Consider the following 25,938-nt stretch of genomic DNA (forward strand, 5'->3'; position numbering starts at 1 on the left):
TACCTAGAAGTATGTTTGAGAACTTAGATGTGGATAAACCTATGAGTGATAGGAAATTTTTTAATTCCGAAAGTAAGTCTCAATGTTTAGTGGTAAAAGAAAATAAGAGCTCATTAGTTGATAATAAGTGTTTGAAATCAGTTCCTAGGTTTTGCCATTAGCTTCTTTGCATTGTGTTATCATTGGTTGTGAATTATATGAAACTTGTGCAGCTTGCTACTGTCTTTGTTTGTATATTGTGTGCAACATGTTTTGGTTGTAGGACACATTTACAATGTAATGTAATTCTGTCAAAGTTTGGATTTGAATATATTTCTACTGTTGAAGATACAATATTGTGGAAAATTAAGAAACTTGTATCTTGTTTGAAAATAATATGTTTTGATACATTGATTAGTTGTGTTCTACATGTATGTAGATGTTAGGCTCAGTTAATGTATTTTTGACTAACTTGTTTTTGTTTTTTTTTTTTTTCTATTGGGCAATGATGACCCCAGTCACCCATAACCAAAATTAGGTGGCGGATTGTTATAAAAATTTTGTTGATGATAATTTTTTAGACAATTATTGGATCCATACACAAACACATATATATTTTGTGGCCCAATTAAACCTGGTGCCAACCCATAATCCGTGACCCAACCCTCCGACCCGGTTCTATGACCCGCTGACCTGCATCTATTTTTCTAGACCTGCTGTAAACCGTTTGATCAGGCCGTATGATCTTTTCTAACCTATATATATATATATACAAGTAAAGAGAGGGAGCCGCCTAACACTCTCACCCTTATACACACACTCTCTCTCTAAACTCTCTCGCCTCTCTTTTTACACACTTTTCTCTATAGGAAATTACATATTCTTCTCCGGCGACTTCCGACGAGCATCCGATGAGCTTCTTTCTCCTGTTTTCTGTGGAGATTAGAGGTGCTTTCAGTTCCCCACTGTCTCGATTCAAATTGCAAGGGGTTCGACATCGAGTTTAGCCTTCGGTTTGTATGGTTTCTTTTACTTTGGCCATTGTTCTACTGTTGCTTTGTTTTTCCTTACTTGTGGGGGTTGTTTTCAGTCTAAGTTGAGGGTCTCGGGCCAGTTTGGTTGTGTATGTCGCGTTGTATGTGTGTTTTTGTCGATTTTGTGTTTTGGTGGGTGATTTGGGGGCTGAGCCTAAAACCAAATCATAGTTCAAACTTTGTTTTTTATTTTTCGTTAATTTTTCTTTAATAAAATCAAGTTTATTCCGCATTTATTTCATTACGGGTGAAAATTAACACTATGGCGTAGCGCATTGGGTAACCATGTGTGGCAAATGACTTGAGGCGTCGGAGGTTTGAACCCATAACCTCACAGTCACAAGTCTAACCTTTACACCACCAGGTCATCCCTATGATATTTGGCGTTGAAGGTGTGAGCTAAGGTTTCGAATTTAGAATTTTTGTGAAATTATCAGATATAAGATCATGCACAATGAAATATACCAGTTAGAAAAATTACTATAACTAAATTATATTATGATGTTATTCTCGTCTTCATCTCCACCGTTTGAGTATAAGATAATCCGAAAGATTAGATTTGTATGATAACTGTAGCCAACATGTATGTAAATGAAATGATTAATATTTAATAACATGTAAGAAATAAAAATATTGTTGTTAAAAATTAAAGAATAAACTTTTAAGGTAATTTATTTTTTATAAAGTTTATTTGCTAAATATTTAAATTAGTTATTTGATTGTTCAAATAATTAATTTTTTTTGTTAACTTATTTAATTCTCAAATACTTTGTAAAGAATACAATTGAATATTTTAAAAATAAAATATAAAATATCGATATGTCACTTTAAATAGGCAAAATCACATATGCTTCACTTCTAGTTTAAAAAGTCAGTTCCTTATTTTCTAATATTTAGAAATTGCACAAGCTTCTCATATGTTCAAAATTATTGCATTTTTTTAAAAAATTGCATAAAATTACTTTGTATTTGTTAAAATATTAGTATAGAATCTTTAAAAACAAATGCAATATATTTTAAAATACACTGAAATTTGGTATAAATTTTATATGGATAAATTGTTTTTTAGTTCCGTAACTGAACCTCTTTATCATTTTAGTCCCGTAAATGGAGTCTGTCGCAAACTAGTTCCATAAGTGAAAAAATTTCGCTGTTTTAATCCTCCAGCGCCGGAGACGCCCGCGTGGCTCGCCGAAGGCCACGTGTCAGCTAGATCAGCAACACTTGGCGGACACGTGGATTTTATTTTATTTTTTAAAAAATTTATTTTTAATTTTATTTGTCTTTTTAAATTTTTTTATTTGGTCTAACTGAAAAAAAAAAAAAAAAATCCATGTGTCTGCCAGATGTCGCTGACCTGGCGAGACACCTTGGCGGACATATGGCTTCCGGCGAGCCACGCGGGCTTCTCCGACGCCGGAACACTAAAACAACGGAAATTTTTCACTTATAGAACTAATTTGCGACAGACTCCACTTACGAAATTAAAATTATAAAGGAGTCTAGTTACTAGAGTAAAAAAAAAAGTTTACCCATTTTATATTAAAGAGAGAATAGCACATAGTATGGATTATAAATAATTTTTCTTTTCATATATAATAACTAAAATCAAATACTTATTGAACCAAAACTCTACCATCAATTAATAGCTAATAGCTAATTATTCATATTTAAAAAATAAAAAATTCAAATTAAATATATAGAGTAATTTAACAGAAAATAATTTTGGACTATAACTTAAGTATTATTATTTCATCGACCAATCACTTTAATTAGGTGGATAACCTCGAACTATTAAACAAATTGCCAAAGTTTGGGTTTACTCACCATATAAATTTTCGGGATATAACTAAATATTACTCCCTCCGTCTATTTTAGGAGGATGTAATAAGTCGATAATTAAAAATATATTAGCGAAAATAATTATTCTATAATATAAATAATTATAAATTAAGATTAAGATAACTAATTAGTTTAATTAAAATTTAAAAAAAATAAAAAATTTAAAATAAAATTAAAGTGTGTAATCATTTTTGGCAACGTGGACATGGTATCTGAGACGGAGAGAATATTAGAATATACCATGCACACGTTATTATAGGGTAAACTGTTTTTTAGTCTCGTAGGACCCCCTTATCATTTTAGTCCCGTAAGCAGAGTCTGTCGCAAATTAGTCCCATAAGTGAAAAATTTTCGTTGTTTTAGTCCTCCGGCGCCGAAGACACCCGCGTGGCTCGCCGGAAGTCACATGTCCGTGGATTTTTTTTTTCAATTTTTTTTAATTGGACCAAATAAAAAAATTAAAAAAATACATATAAAATTTAAAAAAAGTTTTTAAAAAAATTTTAAAAAATGAAAAAATAAATAAAAATATCTACGTGTCCTCCAGGTGTCGTTGACCTGGTGGACACGTAGCCTCCGGCGAGCCAGGCGGGCGTCTCCGGTGCCGAATGACTAAAACAACAAAAAAATTTCACTTATTGGACTAGTTTGCGACAGACTCCACTTACGGGACTAAAATGATAAGGGGTCCAGTTACGAGACTAAAAAAACAGTTTACCCCATTATTATATTATATACTATATATTCAATTTATTAACAAAAACCAATAATTTTAATAAAAAAAGATGTTATTTTTATATTTTTAATATGATTTATTCATATTTAATACTCTCTTAATTTATATCAAAAGATATTATTTTTATTTTAGTATATTTCATTATAAATTACATATTTTTATATTTAGTAAAATTTATTAATTTGGAATATACTTAATAAAAATATAAATTAATTTAATTGATTTTATAACATATATAAATTATTCAAAATTTTTTATTTTTATATTTCGTCTCAATAAATAAATATTTTTATTTATATTTAAAACTATTCATCTTTTATAAAATTAATTTATAAAAATCTAAAGTAATATTCATATTGCATATATTTTTATTAAAATAGAATTTTTAAAATATTTAAATATATATTTTAAACTTTTTTTAATCATATACTCCATTCGTCACACAAACTGTGTCACATTAATTCTGTCGTCCCACATTTCATGTAATTTTTTTTAAAAAAAAATGATTACCCATTTTAATCTTATGTTAAAATTTAAAATTTAAAATTTATAATTTTAATCAAATTAATTAGTTATTTAATCTTAATTATATTTATTTTAAATCCATATTCTACATTAATCCGGACATTAGGTTTGACGAAAATAATATTAATTTTTTTTTATTTTAAATAATTTTTTAACAAAATAAATAAATAATAATTGATGAATTATGTATTTTTATAATTTTTATAAAAATTAAATAATAATTTGTCTCCAAATACTAGAATTAATAAATTATTTATTTATTTTATTAAAAAATTATATAAAATATTTTAAATTTTTATTTGCTATTTATTTAGAGTCAAAGAAAAAATATATTTAGTGTAAATTTTACTCGATAATAAAATATTAGATGTATTATTCATTTTTATTATATAATTTACCAAGTAAAAATATGTACTAAAAGCCCTTTGTCTTTTCGGGCTGAGCTTTTGTGTGCCGTGCCGGACTAAGGTTTAACGATATCACTCGGATTTTTCTGCCGAAAGCATCTCAATCTCAATCTCACGCAGGTTAGGTTGTAGCTGTGCGATACTCCCAAGCGACGGAACGTTGACTGGCAGACTGCCCTTCTCATCTCATAACAACCTCATCCTCATCTTCTACCAATCAGTGCAATTTTTTCGTATCTGAAGTTGCTTTGATCATATCATGGTGAATTTCTCAATACTAGTATGCTATTTGATTTTGGTTCATAAGTTTTGAACTTTTGATGCTTCGATTCAGGCAAGTGGCGGCAGCGAGGAGTCGAGGAAGCTGAAGCTCTATTCTTACTGGAGAAGCTCTTGCTCTTGCCGCGTACGGATTGCTCTCAGTCTGAAAGGTTCAATTTCTGTTTCACTTTTTGAGAAGTAGTTTGTTTATCGCGAGAAACTTATGGTTTGTTCTTCCAAATTTGCGAATAATCGTGTTATCGGAACTTCGGGAAACCGACAGATCTGGATTATGAATACATTCCGGTTAACTTGTTGAAGGGAGAGCAGAAATCCCCAGGTTTGATCCTCCCTGCCTTTATTTCATCTGCACCATGGATTTATTTTGTGATTAGATAATATGTAATCTCAACATATTGAAATATTGCTGGAGAATGCAGAATTTCTGAAGCTTAATCCGGTTGGAGTAGTACCCGTGCTTGTGGACGGCGACTTTGTTGTTGCTGACTCTTTGGCAATTTTGTTGGCAAGTATTCGCACTTACAGTAGTAGTGATAAGCACACTTGGTTAACTGTTGTAGACCTTATGGGTTTGGCACTTTGCAGTATTTGGAAGAGAAGTATCCTCAAAGGTCACTGTTGCCTAAGGATCTTCAGAAGAAGGCTCTGAACTACCAGGTGGGGATGACACCATTTCATTTTTTATTTATTTTTTTCATACCGTCAATGTCTGTTTATATTTACTTCATATACAGACAGAATTCAAATATGATTTTGTGATGTTGCGAAACTGATCTGTTGCATTGCAATGTCTTATGAACTTGCTTTTCAGCATTGTAGGCTTCTTTGGATTAGGATTTGCTTTTGGTAGTGCTTGCTCTTTGCATTTTTGTGGAAAAATTTATGCAGTCATCCCTACGATTTTACAGCAAAGCTTAGTAGTATTTGCAGATGACGGCGTTATCCAGTTAGAAATTAGTTTGGGTAGTGCTTGCTGATAGCATTTTTTCAGCAAAGCTTATGCTATCCTCCCTAAAATAATAGTTAATTTATGTTTAATCAGACAACGAGCTAGCACAGGATGTGAAAAATGGACAGAATGTGAACTTCTGTCTCTTCTTTTACTGCCATTAGATTCAGGCATCTGGTGGAAGTGCAGATAATAAGTAGAGTATGGATGTTTTTACTAGATGGGTTGTTGGGGATTTATTTAATCCACATTTTTTGAATAAACATGTCGGAGTAATTAATCCCCAACAATCCCATGTAATAAACATCGCTTATAATGTCGCATTTGCATCCGCTAATATAAAGTGCATATAATCCGTAGACTGGTCTCCTGTATCATGCGATCTGGTGGCGGGGTTTTTCTTTTTTGTTGTGATCCAACTGCGAACGCTAGTATAAGATAACGGCACAGGCATGCATCTAACAATACCAACTTGTTCTCTTTTATATCCAGGGAGCACCCATTGCTTAATGTAATCAGTTGAAGAAATTTTTTATGTACTTGGTCAAAATGCATATTAACTGTTCCTGTTTTACTCATTATAGGCAGCAAGTATTGTTGCTTCAAGTATACAGACGTATCAGAATTTGCCCATCATTGTGAGTTTATAATCACCAACACCTTTGATTCCTTTCCAGAGATACCTTTCAATGCTGATTAGTGTGACTATGAGCTTTTTCACTATGGAAACAAAGAAGGTAAGATAATTAGTTGTTTCTGAAATTTCAGGTATATGTCAAAGAAAAGCTCGGCCAGGACGAGATGCTTTCTTGGATTCAGAATCATATTAAAAATGGATTCCTTGGTAAAGCTTTGACCGTGACACCTACTGTATAAAATATGATAGATATATATATATCTCATTTTTGTTTCTCAAAATGAAAATGCAGCACTGGAGAAGCTACTGCAAAGCCATGCCGGAACATATGCTACAGGAGATGAAGTTTTCCTGGTTGGTTGGTTAAACTTATTTTGATGCACAGTAGTGAAATTTAACATGGAAACTGAAGTCCAGGCTTCAATGGTTGTGCAGGCTGATTTGTTCTTGGCACCTCAAATCGATGCTGCAGTGAAAAGATTTAATCTTGACATGGTAAGTTAATTAGTTAGTTTGTTGTTGAATCATCCATGATTGGATTGATTGATTGATTTGGAATGGGCAGAATGAGTATCCTGTGCTGGGGAAGCTCCATGAATCATACAAGGTGCATCCTGGTTTCCAGTCTGCCATGCCTGAAAATCAGCCAGACACACCACCCACTGCCACCCACTAACTCCACTAGGCGACCAATATATTAATTTGTCCCTTATGGGAGGACTCATCATAATATAATATATTATAATAAAAAGAGTATTATTGCTCTTTATAGTACGACATGAGGCCTTGGGGGTTGGGGGGATTAAACCATGACCTTAAAGTAACAAGTTCAACCTCTACGCTACGAGGTCATCTCGTACTATAAAACTATAACATTTGAATAGATTGTATATGACAATAGTCACGTACTATAATTGAAACCGAAATATGAGTTATATAAAATAATATATTGGTGTTTATTTGTGGAATTTTAGTTTTGGGATTTAATTTTTAGTAGTAAAATTTTAAATTAAAATAGTTATTTGATGTGATATACATATATATTGATGTAATATTTTAAATATAAAATTAAATTTTAATATAATATAATGATAGTGTTTCTTTTGGGTGAGTTTGGAGAAAATTGATTTGAGTTGGTATTAAAATAATATTTGATAAGATGTTTAGTATGGAATTTTTATTTTTGAAAAATACATACGAAATAGTAAAATTTGAGAACATTTGACAAAAGAAACACACTTTGAAGGGAAAAAAAATTGGGATAGTAAATATAATACTCTATCCATCTCATAATTACATTTTCGTTTGTTTTCTACACGGAGTTTTAGAAATATTAATATTAGATTTAGATGAAATAGGAATAAAGCATAAAGGACTAAAATAATCTTATTATTAGTATTGTGTGATACAAAGGTAATGACATTTGTGTAATACATTGTAAGTAGACAGTACAATTATTAAAAAATAAAATTGATATTTTGTGATGGGACGGAGGAGTAGTAAATATTACTGACAATACAATATAAAAATCAATACAATTCATGTTTTTAAATTTACGTAGATTAATATTTCCAAATATAACGGATCCAGTGAGTATTTAAGTTTTTCTTAATTAATCACCATTTAATTAATTGTTCTTTAAAATCTCTAAAATACCTTCGATAAATATCAATCATTGAATTAACATAAAAAAATAATCCGACGACTGTGATACAATCATGATCATCTTGAATATTATATAAGGTTGGGAAGATACTTAGAAGCCATAGAGAGCAATATATGCAATCAATAAATCATTAATTAAAACTATATTCAAAATGACAAATTATATGTATAAATCACAATCAAAGATTAAACATTTTTTTTTAAAAGAAACTTGTAAAATCAAGCCCGTCCCTAGGGCCATGAGAACAATGGCCTAGAGCCCAGCTCAAGAGGGCGATTCAAAACTCATGCGTGTTTTCCAATATATATATATATATCTTATATACTATATTAAAAGAGATGAATATATAGAAAAAGAAAAGAAAAATCATTGTAAGAAATGAACAATTTAAAATTAATTATTTTTTAATTATTGTATAAATATGACTATTATATCTTTAAATAAAATATTTGAACAATTTATATATATTTAATGATATTTTTGAGTTGTTTAATTATAAAAATTTAAATTTTTAAATGATAATAAACTTAGAAAATATTGTGTTATTTTTTCAAATATTTTATCTCATAATGATTTGTGTGATATTGATTTAGAAAATTTTATTATCGAATTTAAACTTTTATAAATGACTTTATCAGGTAATTTAAATTCATCAATTCTTAAATATGTTATTGTTATTTAAATGTTTCAATTACTTCTCGAATTTTATGAACAATTCCCATCGAAAGAAGTTTTTTTAAACGTAAAATGATTGAAAACATAATTGAGGTCAACTATCACTCAAGAAATATTGAATGATTCAGCTATTCTATCTATTGAAAAAAATAAAATTTTAGAAACCATTTCTATTGATAATATTATTAATGATTTTGTATCGAAAAATATTCTGAGTAATTTTATATAATACTTATGTGTTTTTATTTATAATTTGTAGACTAATGAGTGAAAGTAAAGTGACAAAAGTGACGATTAAGCTAAATATGAAAGAATACTAATATAGTGTATAAAATCAATGATTTTGATGGAATAATCTCAGTAGTTGAGTTGATATAAATCTTTTTAAGTTATATTGTTTATTGTTTAATATTTTATAAAAATAAATATTTGTTAGGGCCATATTTTTATATTTCGGTCCGAACTCCCGACATGTCGGGAACGAGCATGTGTAAAATAACAATAAAATAAAGAACAAATAATTAAGAAAAAACAAAAAAGTTAAAGAAAAACAAAAGAGCTGCATGATTTTAAGTGTAGAAGGGAATTGCTCGAATCTCATCCACGCATGTGCTTGCTCATTCAATTTTTCTGCATGTGAGCAAAATATCCAAAATCTAAACATCCTTATAATTTTTTTTTTTAGGAAAAATTATTTTTGGTCTAATTCAATATTATAATTATCAATTTTGTTCTATTGAATTTTTTTAGGTCCTACTTGAATGAAAATTTATCAATTTTTGTTGATGATGGTTGAGTGGTTGGGCTTTCCAAACAGCCAACCCGCAGTGCTTATTACCACTTCTGAACACATTCCTAACCGTGTTAGAATACAACATGTTCTAGACTTGTTTTCAATATAATCATATTATAGATCATATTTATTATTATTAAAAACAAGGTCGAAAACATGATTTAAAACATAGTGGTGTTCTGACATAACAGGAACACCACCGTGTTCAAAAATGCAAAATAATCAAACTAACACGACTGTATTCAGTCTCACTCAATCATCGTGAAAATAAAATTGATAAATTTTTATTTGAATAAAACCAAAATTGGTAAAGAAATTTCAATATAACAAAAATTAATAATTATAATATTGAATGAAATTGAAAATAATTTTTGCTCTTTTATTTTTCACTATTTAATCTTTAAAAATAAAAATCATATTCAATAAATAATTTTCATTTAAAATCTGACAAGGCATGATGATGATGATCCGGATCTTATAGAGTAAATGATCACATATCTTACTTAGCCAAACTAATTAACTCTATAATGTATCAATATCATATGCCTCTTTTGACATCATTCATTCCATCTAATCTGCCTGTCATCATTCATAATTAAATCATCTCTCTCCCAAACAGCACAGCACAACACAACACAACATAGTTTTAATGGCCTTCAGTTGAATCAGACAAAGAGTCTCTCTCTCTCTCTCTAAGTCTCCCTATCAATAATATTAATACCAACAATACTACCCAAGAACTTGACTGGCATTCAGTCAAGGAGGGAAAAGAACCTTTGAGTTTTAGTAATACTTACACAATACCAATGCCAAGAACCTCTGTCTCTCTCTCTCTCATGGCTTCTTTTTCTCAACAGCTTCCTTCAGTTTTCGTCCCAGTGCATATGCAAGAGGAGGAGGAACCGCATTTCCAATCTGCCGATGCTTGTCCAGAACTGTCCCACAAAACTTGTAGTTGTCCGGGAACCCCTGCATATTCGAATCGCTTAGAAATCATGCCCTCTAATCGAATCTCTAATCCAATGGAATCTCAATACAGCTAGGAAATGGAAACTTACTTGAGAACGCGCACATTCGCGAACAGTCACAATCCTGTCTTGTTCGGGATGGAAGCACATCCCAACTTTACCCATAGGTTGGGGGTCTGTTATTGAAGTTGGGAAATTTCCCTCCCAATCCAACCTCCCAAAAAGCCCCTTCCACTGATTGTGCCTCTTGGCAGTGTTTGGCAAGCACCACGGGATCAGATCAGCCATTTGGCCATTCGACAGCTTCACCTGTAAAATGTGGGAAGACAGTTTAGAAGGTTTTGGATTCAGGTGTTGATTGATTGTTATTTGGATATGCAGGGAGGGACCAACCTTTTCATCTGGCAGATCACGCCAATCGGCCCCAGGACGCCTTGGGATCTTCTGGCATCTTATCAGATTAAGTTCATTCATTTCTTTAGCTATGTGATCGTGCAGTACAGTCATCCCAGCTCGAATTTTCTTCTGGAACCAAGACATGGGGTCGCTCTGATACTGCATTGTTTGACGAAAAGAGTGTCAAGTAAATCACAAGTTACACATGAATTATCAAGCACAGTTGCTATTAAAAAATACCTCCAAGGTTTGGTTAGAAGCGCCATTAAGCACGGGTGGAAGATCTCCAATTGTATCTCTAACTGTAAGAGGGCGAAATGGAGCTCCTCTTGTAGTGCTCCTAGCAGCTGCGTAATTCAAATTTTTCGACATAGAGATTTTCAACTGTGGTGCTGCAAAGACATGCATCGGCTCAGGCCACTCTGGAAGCTGCTCTTCAGGAGAAGCGGCCCATATGAAAGCTCTCTTCCTTGACTGAGGAACTCCATATGCACCAGCTTCAAGAATGCCACATCTCACCTATTGATAGTGCAAATAAAATACACAGCAGCAACAGATTATCAGGAATTGATAAGTCGAAATGTCAATTGATACAGAGCATGTAAATACCTGATATCCCATCTCGAGAAGTGATGCTAAAGCTAGGCGAAAAGTCTGTCCTTGGTTGAAGGACACAAAATTTCTCACATTCTCGAGAAGGAAAAACCTCGGTCGATAGTAGTCAGCAAAGGACAGAAAAGCTAAGATCATCTCACACTGAACCTTACTCCAGGTGCTTTGATTGAACCTATTCATCCCGGAGAAACCCTGCATGATATATGCTTGAATACTTTAGCCATTCAGCTTTTAGTAATAAATGAAATTCAGAGGTAACACTGTTTACAGAATTACAACCTGACATGGCGGTCCCCCATTGATGAAATCAACTTGTCCCGGCAAAGGAAGGTTGTCAATTTCTGCCTGGTCTAGCAATGCAGCCAAGTCAGCAGCCTCAGGGGTTGAGATGCACTCATCTGCATCTCCACATTTTTGCATGACCGCTCTGCGTTCATACAAATAGAGTGATTTCAGTATCTATACAGTTTCCCACTAAATGTTTCCACAACACAAAAGAGATTTAAGTTTGAGATGAGAAAGTTGCCTCAGAATGACATTGCAGTTGTTCACAAATACCGTAGCTTCAGGGTGATTGAGTTTGAATGCATCTCCAGCAGCAGCATCATATTCAATAGCCCATTTTGTCAAAGAGACACCTGAAGAACTAAAAGCATTAGAGACTTAACTTCTTACTAAACTTCCATGGAACTAATTATACGAACGGAAGCAAGGGAAGTTGCCTGATTGCTGTAGTCCTTCAGACAAGCCACCACAGCCAGCAAATATATCTAAAGTAGACAAGCGGTTCCCCTGAGATGCATCTTTCTCTTTCTCAGGTTCTGGATCCATTTTACCTTTACCTTTTTTCTTCCGAGAAGCAGAATCATCATTTAGTTGATCCGTTGAATATCGTAATTTAATGTGAGAAGGTAACTGCAATTAAAAGAAAATGGAACCCAAAGCAAAAAAGGAGAAAACGGAAACCATCAGACAAACTTTCACGACACATATGATAGATGAGGTTTCAATGCATTCTAAAAATACATAAGAGAACATAAATATAGAAAAGAACATTGCCTGCTTCACTGATCCCGTACGAGGATCATAGAGATTCTCACAGAAGAAAGCATGGTCAAAAGTGAAAGGGACATCTTGAGGGCCTAGATCCTTCCTTTTCCTGATCCCACATTTTCCTTCAATTGAATCAACTGGCACTGTATGTGTTTCCTCACTGTAATACACCTGGAAAACCAATGCAAAACAATATCAAAAGATCTTGATAATACTATCCACATAAAAAGAAATACATAAATGTGATGTATTTAGACAAAATTCACTGGAATTGATAAAGTTATATGGTGTTTAAACAAAATTATGAACATGGGCTTATTACCTCTCGAATATCAGAAGAATAAGCTTTCTCCAATGATATGTCTTCTGGTTTGAAAAACCTTCTGACTCTTACACGAACAGCACTGGCATCTTCACGTTTAGACTGCTTGCACTCACAAATTTCAAGCAATTGGCATATGACATATGATTTCAGTCCCACATTTCTCCCACCCTTGAAGATTTCAGCTTCTCTTTCCGAAGAAAAGTGGTAAGGACTCACATAAACACAGTCATCAATAGAATATTGTATTCCTTGGTATTTAAAACTGGTCATTGAGTCATCCAGTTCAAAACTTTCCTTCTCAATGTCAGCTTCATTTGACTTGCATCCATTACACCTGCCAGATCCTAGGCCCATAGAATCATAAAGAAGAGCAAAGAAGGCACCTCTCTCGGGCCAATACAGAGATTTGCAGTAATATTCCATTGGCAAACCTTTGCTCTTCCTTTCCTCAGCTCTAGCTCTATCATTCTTTTCAGCAATTGCATTTGCTTTCCTGTGTTCGTGGCCCCAACAAACTGATCTGATGTCTACATGCACAGACTGTAGGACTTCTTCAAGCTGGAAAGTCATGCAGTCATTAGTTAAGAAAAGCTCTCTCTCATTTGCTGCATTCCCAAGCACAGTTTCAGAGCCTCGTTGCATTATTCTTCCATGAACTATTTTACTTCCATCTGTCTTTTCAAACATATATTCAACATAACAGATAGATGGAGAATCATTTGACTCATCATCTTCCAGCAGAACAGCACCCCCAACAGCAACTTCTCCTCCGTGGACTATTGCCTTCTTATATAAAACCTCACCAGTAGGCAATTTACCAACGGATTTTCCGTCCCACTTTACTCCCTTTGAGCGTGAGGATAGGTTGGCTTTCTTTGCATTGGAGCTTGGCATCTTAGTTTTCTCTGATACATCCAATTTCTCTTCCACAACATCATCCTCTTCATTTTCCTCTTGCTCTTCAATCTCTTCAACCTCTTTAACTTCAGTTAGGCTTTCTGCATTTGATTCCTCAGGTGAATAATTTGAGTAGTACCCACCCCAAATTTTGTTGATTAGCCTTGTCGTAGTTGCCTGCATAGCCTTCCTTTTGGATGCAACAGGTGCAATAGCAGCTCTGGGATTGAAATTTTGTTCATTTCTCTGCAAAAGCTTCTTTTTCTTCACAAGCCATTTAGTGTGGTGCCTCTGCTCCATTTTTTGGGCAAGCCCAGTCACAAAAGCAGACTTCTTTATACTGTCATCAGGATACTCTGAGAATTGCTGCAGGATAATCTGACCATGTACAACCACATATCTCTCCACTACCTGAGGGTTAGATGATACAAACCCAGAGTGGTCTTTAGGAAGATCCGAAATTCTCTTAATAACATCTGGGAAAGAAAGTCTAGCCACCCTGGTTTGATCCTTCAACAATGTAATGATACTTATAGCAAGTCGGGCTATTTTCAGAACTTGATCATACCAAGGAGCATATTGCTTTGAAGGTTTCCCAAGCCTATACCTGAGGAATTGGAATACAATGTATTTATTATGAGAAAATTTTCACATAATGGAAAAGGAAACTTATACTGATTACTAGTTAATCACAACTACTCAGTAAAGCTAATAAATCTTGATCATGATTGTAATGTTTTGTTAAGAAATGGAATAATATAGTACACAATTTCAATAAATGCTTCCCCCATACTATTAAAGTTCGGCGCCTTATTAGAGATTCAATGGGTTTAAGCAATGGGTTTTAGGTAATGGTATCAGTAAAACAGATAATCAGAGTTTGGGGATGCTCCTTATTTACTTGGACATCACAACCAATCAAAGGAATGAAAAGGATAAGATAAAAAGGCGAATAGTAGAACTATCTGCTTAACTCTAGTGAATTGGAATGAATAGAAGAGGAGTAACATACCAGGACATATCAGTTCGTATTGAAATGGAAATCATAGAAGATCCAAATTCAATCACCCATTCTTTAACTGCACTCAAGAAAACTGGTATCCCTTCAATTGGATTGGACGCAGAACCACTCGTAGCAGTAGAATCATCATCAAAATTGTACCCAGAACCATCATCTGCTGTCATTATACCCGACCCAAATATGGTCACATCAATTTCATCACAAGGTTTTAAAGGAAGGAGTTCCAATGGAACCAGTCTAGAATCAGAATTGTACAAAGCCCAATCATGAAGCATGCTTCGCGGCAGCTCTTCAACATGCTGAACATCCATGTCACTGTCAAAGATTATATATTCGTCTGTTTCTTCATTTGACGTCTTGTAATAAGCAGGTAGGGGATAGTCATTGGCTATTTCATCCTCATTTATTTTAATGTAGTATTTGCTTGATGAGGTGGTAGTACCCCGACCTTTCTTCCGCTTCATAGAACGCCATCGCTCTTCTTCCTGCAGCACCCTTGCCATCTTCGAATCTTCATCTTCTTCAGTTGAGTGAGATGCAACGGGTACATTTTTACCTTTTTCATCCTTGCATTTTGGGTCTATCGTCAACTTCCCCTGATGTGAACCAGATTGAGCTTGGGCAAGGTTTGATAAATTTTGGCATTCGTCTTTGAGAGCAGCTAGAACGGGGAGGTCAACAAATAGCTGATCTGTCTTTGAAGTCTCATCCAAACCTATAAGTTGGGTGTAGATAAACTCACCCTGAGAAATAATGAAATCCCGGATAGATAGACCACTAGAGAAGCACTTCATCCCGCTCATTGAACGCACAATCCCAGCGAGCAACTCATCAAGGCTTAGACTGCTTCCAGAAGGTTTTGACAAGATCTTGTAAACCTCAACACAAGCAGTAGCTTTTGCATAAAAATGGTCGTAGAATTTCTTGTAGGTTCCAGAAGGTTTAAGACAATCATAATCAGCTATCTCTGTAGAAATCCATATTACAGGCGACCCATCTTCATAACCAGATATAGCCCATTCCTCAACACGTCCAAATCCTTCACACTTAACCCCCTTTCCTTTCTCTTTGTCAGCAGTTTCCTCAAGAGGTAGGATAAGACCAGAAATAAAGATATTGTCAGCTTCCAACATTTCAAATGGCTGTAAAACACCATCTGAATTGTGTAACGAAAAATCTGTAAGCCGTCTGCATGGACGAACATCCTCTTTCCCAGCAGTCAGACGAACAGCCACAATTTCTTCCACAACCACCCCTTCTTTTTTTGTTTCCACTATCGAGTCTTTTTTGTTTATGCGAATAGACGTCTCCTTGAAATTTAAACAAGCAGCTGCTCGCCTTGGCATTTTACGTGGAGCAGAAGACTCCTCAGATGTCTGGGAAGAAACCCTCTTCTTATTCCGTTTACTGTCAACCATTTTTGTACTAGATGCAGAACCAACTTTGCTTTTGCTTTCTTTGATCCCTGAAATAAAAAATAAATGTCAAATTATGGTTTACTGCAATGATATTGCAGTGCCTGAATGAAACAATTCAGTATAGAGTACAGCAATCAGTTTAAAAGTTTCTCAAATCTTTCAAAACTACCCACAGTGAAACTACACTATGTAGCAGGAGAATAATTATTAAGTAAACATCAATCATATCGCATTAAAGTAAAGACTCCGAAAATTCATGAATGGAAATACGTCGTCAAATTATATTTCAACACATGTCAGAAGGATACAAGGTTGGAAAGCATATTTGATCATACTCTGTTTGGATTAATTCGACATTACTTTCAGAGGTTGGCTAGTCAATCTCAAATAGTCGATGTGTTTACACAGACACGTGGCAACGGCATTGCATGCTCGACAAAAAGTATAAGGCCCACAGTGCAACGGCATCGCATGCTCGACAAAAAATATAGGGCCCACGGACAAATGAAAGCACAAGAGATTCCTGTCTAATAAATTCTAGACAGCACATAACAACAAGGCGCCGCATTCTTACCATTTAAAATGTCAATTCATAAAAACCAAATTCGCAAGTTTATAAATTCAAGTATTTACGGGTGACAGCCTTCCATAAATAGCCCACACATTCTTTACCTTTTCAGATCTAATCCTAGTCATCCATGAGCCTTTAAAAGCATCAACAGCTCACAACTAAACATCCAAAAAAACACCCAATTGATTACACAGACATTTTACTGGTTACAATCTCATGGATTTAGCACTTTGCAATGAATCCACTTCTTCAAACCTATATCAATAGGTGGTGATTCGTGAATCAAAGCACTATGAACAGAGAGGCTCTGGTGGATTCAAAACATTCTATGTCTAACACATACATGGAAGTCATATGAAACCTATTAACTCCACAGACACACAGCCACGCTACTAACAAAAATGTTCCAAAATCAACACCATCCAATTCATACACGGGGACGTAAAGAAACTTCGATTATACAGCATATCCCCTGTATAGATCTCCATAACCACAAGATCGAAACATGAATACCGAGAAAACCCTAGAGGGCACTCATCCTCCCACCCGATGCAATAACCGTCGATTCGATAAAACCGAGGTGAAGTGGTGAGCTGTGTAGAAGCCACTACTAGTCTAGTTATATTTTCTCAGATTAAAATTGAGGAAAAGAGGAACAAACAATCACCCATCATCCATCCATCCACACAGAAGGCGAAGAATAAAACACAAGATATGTAATCCAAAGAATGCATCATGTGGGCAAGTAGCAGTACCACGACGATCAACGCAAAAGGGAGAAAATCACCTGACTGAGGAGGCGCCGCAGCAGAGCAAGGTGTGGGCAGCAATTCTCCCATAGTGAACCCTAAATAGAGGAGGGGGAGAAGGGGCGAAAGGGCTGCATTCAGATTTGTTGCGACATTTGGCAGGCGGAAGGCGCAGGGCTTTTGGTGAGCAAATTTATGGCGCTGCTTGCTTTTTCAAGTTTTGGGTTAAGCGCCAACGCCAAATTGAGCCGCGCCTGCTTCCGTCTGCTGTGGCTGTGCTGGCTCTTCTGGCTTTGCTTTCGGGTCTGGACTTCCTTGTTTGGTGCTGTGTGTTTTTGTGTTGACATTAATAGAAATTCCTTTTTTTTATATATTTTTTATTTAAAATAGAATAAACTATATAATATAAAAATATATAAAATACTTTATTTTATTTATTGTATAAATGTAAAATTTGTAAAATTCTTAGTCCAAAACTCATATTTGGTTCTAAATAAAGTAAGTTTTATAACAATAAAAAAAAAGTAAATTTTTAAATAATTAATTAATTAATCATTTATGTTTATAGTTTCTATAAAAATCTTATAACAATTTATTTTCAAAAACTATATTAATCAATTATTTATTTATTTAGTTTATTCAAAAAATTATTTAAAATATTTAGCATTTTTTATTTGTATTAAACTTACTTAATTTAAGTCTTTATAATCAAATATCAATTTTGGACAATAAGGATATTTCACGCAATAAATAAAACACATGGTATTTTGTGCATCAACACATATTTATATCATATTAAACAAATATTTCAATTCAAACTTTTATTATTCAAAATCAAAATCTCACAACAAAACACCCTTTATAATTATAATAAATATATTTTTTAAATTTAAAATTGTCTTTTTTTATATGTTTTTTATTATTTAACTGATTAATTTAAATACATATAACATTCAATATTACTAATATAGCTCAAAAAAAATGAATGAATGAACAAATTTGTAAAATGTTTTACAAAAGCAAAACAATATAAAATAGTTCAATCGATTTGAAATATTAGAATGTATTTTTTATAAAAAAATATAAAAATAATAAATTGAATTTGATATTAAAATAATATTTTAAATATATATTTTTTAGAAAATACAAAATTCAAATAATAAAATTTAAATAATTTTTATTGGAAAAAAACACCTTCAGTAAATTGAATTATGGCCCAAAGTTGGGAAAACGGCTTTTGAAATAAAAGAAAAGTAATTTCTCTTCATCCGTGTTATTTTTCATATTTTTCAATTTCAATATAATGGTGTCATTTCATATCTAGTAAGTATATTATTTACTTAATATTATAAATAATTTTACAATTTATAATATATTATATAAATATATTACTTTTGTATTATACAATACTAAGTATAAATATTTGTCATTTTAATTACAAATTAATACAATTCTAACATAAAAAAATTTATGTGCAAAAAAGAAATAATACTCTTTTTACAAAAATGATGAAGCATTTAAATTAATAAACGGATTATTAGTAAAAGTCTTATCGTAACCTTAAAAGGAAAAAAAAATAAAAAATAGAGAGAAAAAATAATATTAAAATTATAAATATTGTGTTGTTCGTCCGTATAAAAAAGAGAGAAAGAAGTAAGAAAGTAACATTTTATTTTATTTTTACAACAAAGAAAGTAGTAATTTTTATTGAATTAAATATGGAAAAAGAATAATTTTTCTATTATACCTACAATAATTTATTTTGGATCATAAATATAAATATAAGTACTTTTTGAATTCAAAATATATTTAAATAATAATTTTATATACAAAGTAATAATAATATAACAAAAGGACCTGTAAAAGACATTACATTTTTTCATATTAATTTAAAATACATTACATTCTATTCGTAATAATCAAAAGAAGCTGTAAAATATGTTTTATATTTATCTTATTTGACTATTTGAATTTGCCAATATTCAAACTTTGAATTAAAATTTGAAAATAGTTTTACATCATATAATCTATTTAGTAAATTTCTTTCATTTGGAATATGATATTTAATATATTGAACAATTTTATTTAAGAATTTGTAATTAATAACTCATATTTGAACATCATGTTCTTTTTCTGCATAATTCATAACATAAAACATGACGCACAATCATGGTGACTTTGAAAATCTAATAAGTTTTTCTTTTAAAAAAAAAAAAATCTAACAGGCTTTGAATTTGTTTTTTTATAAGTTTCTAATAATTTTTTATTCATTTGAATTGATGGTTGGAATATTTTTTTGTCTATAAAATTTTATTTTATGTGAGATTAATAATACATTTTTTTTTTTTTTAATCTCAAAATTCATTTGGAATGTTAGCACAATTTTTTTTTAAATAGATTTTCTTTTGAATTAGTGGATCTTTAATTTTTTTTTTTTATTGATACATATGATTATTCTTCTTTTAAATATATATATATTTTCTTTTTGTTGTATCAAATTTATTTGCTTAAATATAAAAGATGTTTGAAGTAAGAAGACTCTATTTATTTTATAAAATATAAGAATAAAAAAATTATATCTTTTCTCATAACATTCTTATGAATATCTTAACTATAGGCAGTAAATAAATATACAAAAAGGAAGTTTTTAAAATTTGACTTATATCATTAATTATAAAAATTGTATTTTTGAAATAATATTTATTATTATACATATTTTTTTGAAACAAAAATATTCATAATTATACTATTTGGATTTTGTATGTTGCATTTCTCTAAAAAATATATATATATTTAATTTACAAAATATCTCAATTAAATATTATTTTAATACCAAAGTCAAATAAATTTTTTTCATACTTTTATCGAAGAAATACACCATAATATTTAAAATCCGTTGAACCATTTTATTTTTCTTTTGTAAATGATTTTACAAATTCATTCATCTATTTCGATTTGGACTTCCTTGTTCGGTGTTGTGTGTTTTTGTGTTGACATTTATCGAAATTCCTTTTTTTTTTTTATCTTTATTATTTAAAATATAGAATAGTTGGCTCTGTTTATTTGTAAAATTTTAATCTGATTTTATTATTTCAATTTTTCTTTCCCTTTAAAAATATCAAATTAAACACACAATTTTTTATTTATTTTATTATACTAAAATCTAATTTTATATTCAAAATATCACATAACTCGTACTTATATCACATCAAACAACTATTTCAATTCAATTTTACTATTCAAAATCAAAACTCAAAACCTCACAGTAAATACGTTATAATTGTATAAATATATTTTTTAAATTTAAAATTATCTTATATATATATATATTTATTATTTAATTGATTAATTTAAATACATTTAACATTCAATATTACTAATATAGCTGAAAAAAATGAATGAATGAATGAATGAAAATTTGTAAAATGTTTTACAAAAGCAACAAAATAAAAAATAGTTCAATCGATTTTGAAATATTAGAATGTATTTTTTTTATATATAAAAAATTTAAAAGATTTGATTTGAGCTTGATATTACAATAATATTTTATAAAAGAATTTTTTTAATTTTTTTTAGAAAATAAAAAATTCAAATAATTTTTATTAAAAAAAACACTCTCAATAAATTGAATTATGCCCAAGTTGGGAAAACAACTTTTGAAATAAAAGAAATGTTCATCTGTGTTACTTTTCATTTTTGTCAACCTCAATATAACGGTGTCATTTCATAGTTAATAATTATATTATGTACTTGATATAATAAATGATCTTATAATTTATAATATATTATACAAATGTCATTACTTTTGTATTATACAATACTAGTAAGAATATTTTTGTCATTTTAATTACAAACTAATATAATTCTAACATAAAAAAAAAATTATGTGAAAAAAGAAATGATACTTTTTTTACAAAAATAATGGAGTATTTAAATTAATAAACAGATTATTAGTGAAAGTCTTAACGTAAATTTTAAAAAAAAGAAAAAAAAGAAGAGAGACATAGAGAAAGAACGAGAAAAAAAAATATTAAAATCATGAATATTGTTTTGTTTGTCCATACGAAGAAGAAGGGGAGAAGAAGGAAAGTAGCATTTTATTTTTTTTTATAACGAGGAAAGTAGTATTTTTTGTTGAATTAGATATAGAAAGATAATAAAAAGGGAATAATTTTTCTATTATGCCTATAATAATATATTTTGGATCATACATATAAGTATTCTTCGAATTCAAAATATATTTAAATAATAATTTTATTTACAAAGTAATAACAATATAGCAAAAGGAGTTGTAAAAGACATTACATTTTTTTATATTAATTTAAAATATATTACATTCCATTCGTAATGACCAAAAGGAGCTGTAAAAGATATTTTATATTTATATTATTCGATCATTTGGATTTGTCAATATCCAAACTTTAAATCAAAATTTGAAAATATTTTTACATCCTATAATCTATTTAGTAAATTTCTTTCATTTGAAATATGATATTTAATCTATTGAACAACTTTATTTAAAAGTTTGTAATTAATAACTAACATTTGAACATCACGTTCTTTTTTCTGCATGATTTATAACATAGAAGATGATGCATAATCATGATAATTTTAAAGATCTAATAAATTTTTTTTTTTAAAAAAAATCTAATAGGCTTTAAATTTGTTTGTTTTTATATATCTCTAATAATTCCCAATTCATTTGAATTGATATAGCTTTGATTGAAATATTTTTTTCTATAAAATCTTATTTTATGTGAGATTAATAATATATATATAATTTTTTTATCTTAAAATACATTTGGAATGTTAGCACAATTTTTCTTTTTAAATAGATTTTCTTTTGAATTAGTGGATTTTTAATTTTATTTCTATTGATAGGTATGATAATTCTTCTTTTAGAAACATAATTTTTCTTTTTCTGTTTGTTGTATCAAATTTATTTGTTTAAATATAGAAAATGTTTGAAGTAAGAATGATTTCTTTAGTTTTATGGAATGTAAGAATCAAAAAATTATATTTCTTTTTCTCATAATATTATTATGAATACATTAACCATCATTAATTATAAAAATTGTATTTTTGAAATAATATTTATTATTATACATATATTTTTTTAAAAAAATATATATTTAATTTACAAAATATCTCATTAAATATTACTTTAATACCAAAGTCAAATAAATTTTTTTCAAAATTTTACCAAAGAAATACACCATAATATTTCATATTCCATTGAACCATTTTTTTTTCTTTTGTAAATGATTTTACAAATTCATTCATCCATTTTTGTTGGGCCAACTCAAACAAAATATATTTACTTGTAAAATTTTGATTTTAAATAGTAAAATTTTGAATTAAAATAGTTATTTAATTTGATATAAATATGTATTCATTCGATGTTTTGAATGTAAAATAAATTTTTTGTGTAATATAATAAATAAATAATAGGTGTTTGATTTTATGTTTTTTTTTAGAAAAAGAAAAAATAATTTGAATAGCAAAATTAAGGTAAAAACTCAACAAGTAAACAAACCCAAATAATTGAATTTTGTATGTATTTAAATTATTCAATTAAATATAATAAGAAATACAAAAACAAGACATTTTTAAATTTAAATATAAAATTATTACAATTGTAAAGAGTAATAGTTTATTTTAAATAATGAAGAAGAAAAATGAGTTTTGATTGATGTCAACACAAAGCACACAACAACTAAAAATAAGTTCAAACACTTTTTGGTTGAAAATTAAAAGTTTGATATATCATTAAAAAAGATTGAATTTTTTTTAAAGAATTTAATCTATTTTTGTTGTAATAATTTCTAAGTGATTAGCCATAGTGGGGAGGATTAGGTTTGAATAATTATTTTGATGATATTCATTAAAAATATTTAAAATTTTAAACACTTCTAATAATTATCCTTTTTAAATCTAGGGTGTGTTTCTCCGGCGAGTTTTGGGCTGGAAAATAAATTTAAAAGTTGTAATAAAAATAGCAATAGATTGAGCATGGAAAAACTTACAGATATGATCCACTATCTTTTTAATATTCGAATTTTGAATTGGATTAATAGTAAAAAAGAATAAAATTGAACTCAACCAAAAAATGTGAATAATTATTTGAAGCATGCATACAATTTCTAAAATCACTGTTGATCATTATTTTTAACTCCCTTGTCCAAGCTGCACCAATACATCGGGACCTCGATTAGATTAATATAATACTTTTACGTTGTTATTGTTGCTACAAAAATTTTGTCAGTAAAAATGGGCCGATCTTTTTAAAAATGTCATCCGATCGAATAAAAATCAATTTAGTCCAACCCAATAAAATTTGGTTAGTGTTAGGCCCAACTATTAAAATCGGTCTAATCTTACGGATAAAGCGTTGCACCCCCTTTTTTTTTTTTTTTTTTAAATTTTAAAATTTATTTATTTTTTCTAAATTTTAAAATAAATTATTTTAAATTATAAAAATAAAAATTTGTTTAAAGTAATAGGAAAATTTGAATATTTGAAAAATAATAGTGAAAATTAGAGTTACGATTGGAATAAAATTACTGTAGTAACGACATATTTAGAGTAAAAACTGAATAAATGAAATTGATGGGTTGGAGATGACATTAGCCCAAGATCAATTAATTATGGATCACGCTAAAATTCAGCCAAAAAATGCAAGTTCAAAAAAATGGCAGCCAGGGCCGGCCTGACTTTCGAAGGGCCCGTGGCATAAAAAAAAAAAATATATATATAATAAAATATAAATAAGGTAAATGTGACATTTCCAAAAGGTTGAGATATATAAGATTTGAACTTAAGACCTCAATATTAAAAATTAATCTTTGAAAAATTAATCTTTGTACCACCAAATTACAATATTTTTATTTTTATATATAAAATAAACTATATATACATATAAATTATAAATATATAATATAAATATATAATGGACCCCTGTTTCTCGTGGGCTCTAGGCAGGTGCCCCTCCCGTCCGGGCCGAGGGCTGGCCCTGGTTGTCTCGTAAGGGATACCCAGTAGTATGGAAGTGGGCTCGTGACCCAGATCTAATTTGTAGGCTATTAAATTTGACCGAAGTAGCAAGAGTTCCCACGTTATCAAAAAAAAAAAAAAAAGTTTAAAGTCTTGTCGGGTTTAATTTTGAGAGTATTAAGTTCGATCATAAATTTACCTATAACTCATTTAAAGAGTAGCGATTGCAAATTCCTACATTATATATATATATATTATTTTCTCTTTATTTTATAGTTTTTAATTCAATATAATTGATTTCAATCGACATATTAATTTTTTGGCCCTTTTTGTCAGCTTTATGTTTATTGGCTTGTCATTTTTGTAATTGTTTTGCATACCACTAGAGGTTTCTCGTAAACCCACCTTTGATCATCAGCTCCATTTGTTAATGGGTTTTTCAAATTAAATTTGAATAATAAAAATTTTAAATTAAAATAATTATTTAATGTGATTTTATTAAATCGATATTGATATACTATTTCGAATATAAAATTAATTTTTAATTAATATATAAAAATAAAAAATAAATATATGATTTAATATCACTATAGATTTTCTTTTTAGTAATAAAAACATGAGTAAAAATATACCTATATATTAATACTTATAACCTTTTGTGATTGTTATCACCGGCTAAAACAAAGCCCAAAATTTTGGAGGAAAGCACAAAAAAAGCCCATAGCTTTGGAGTAAAGGGAAAATAAAAGCCCAAAGAAAAGACTTGTAAAAAAAAAACAAAGCCCCAAGAAAAGCCCATAAAATACAAGGAAAAACACTAAAAAAAATAATATATTTGTAACGGAATTCTATCCTTAAAATTCACGTAGCTAACGTAATTCTATTTTTAATTCTGTCTCTAATGTCATTAATAACAGAAAAAGTAAATTTTTAAAAAAGGGAAAATAAAAGCCCCAAGAAAAGCCCATAAAATACAAGGAAAAAATGTGGCTGAATGTGTTTGTTTGGGGGATTTTCCCCCAAAATACAATATTAATCAAATTTTTTTCTTCCAAAAATATCAAATCAAATATTAATTTTTTATTTTTTATATTATACTAAAAATCAATTTTATATTCAAAATATCACATCAACAACGGTATCACATCATACAACTATTCAAATTCAAATTTTCTACTATTTAAATTCTAACTCAAAATCCAAAACCCCCCAAACAAACACACCCTAAAAGAACACTTAGAGTTGGAGATTTCACTACTAGTGAAATTATTAGAGTTCATGATAACTTCATTACAAAAGAGTCGAATGAAGTTAATTCATGATGAACTTAAAATGAAGGTAATAAAAAAAATAATCGATGGGGTTATAATGTAATAATTCGAAGAGGATTAATAGAGAAGTTACAAT

At 30.0% G+C, this 25,938-nt stretch overlaps 2 protein-coding genes across 2 annotated transcripts; one reads left to right on the top strand and one right to left on the bottom strand.

Annotated features, from left to right (window-relative positions):
• The first annotated feature begins 4,562 nt into the window (after window positions 1–4,562).
• Window positions 4,563–7,359, top strand: LOC127261400 (glutathione S-transferase zeta class-like). The gene is made up of 10 exons (XM_051289744.1): window positions 4,563–4,785; window positions 4,858–4,954; window positions 5,068–5,124; window positions 5,225–5,310; window positions 5,391–5,462; window positions 6,339–6,392; window positions 6,523–6,598; window positions 6,684–6,745; window positions 6,827–6,886; window positions 6,957–7,359. Exons 1-10 carry the CDS (start codon window positions 4,783–4,785, stop codon window positions 7,065–7,067), a joined length of 678 nt encoding a protein of 225 aa, XP_051145701.1. The 5' UTR covers window positions 4,563–4,782; the 3' UTR covers window positions 7,068–7,359.
• A 2,696-nt stretch (window positions 7,360–10,055) lies between these two features.
• On the bottom strand, window positions 10,056–17,854 carry LOC127260982 (DNA (cytosine-5)-methyltransferase 1B-like). Its single transcript, XM_051289080.1, has 12 exons — window positions 17,577–17,854; window positions 14,792–16,265; window positions 12,880–14,386; window positions 12,564–12,728; window positions 12,227–12,419; window positions 12,031–12,142; window positions 11,784–11,931; window positions 11,499–11,696; window positions 11,130–11,408; window positions 10,887–11,048; window positions 10,584–10,802; window positions 10,056–10,494 (listed from the first exon to the last, which is right to left on the bottom strand). Exons 1-12 carry the CDS (start codon window positions 17,626–17,628, stop codon window positions 10,360–10,362), a joined length of 4,644 nt encoding a protein of 1,547 aa, XP_051145037.1. The 5' UTR covers window positions 17,629–17,854; the 3' UTR covers window positions 10,056–10,359.
• Window positions 17,855–25,938: the final 8,084 nt, after the last annotated feature.

Source organism: Andrographis paniculata, unplaced genomic scaffold (assembly GCF_009805555.1).
Source record: "Andrographis paniculata isolate CXL003 unplaced genomic scaffold, ASM980555v1 Contig62END, whole genome shotgun sequence".
In the NCBI taxonomy this organism is placed as follows: Eukaryota; Viridiplantae; Streptophyta; class Magnoliopsida; order Lamiales; family Acanthaceae; genus Andrographis; species Andrographis paniculata.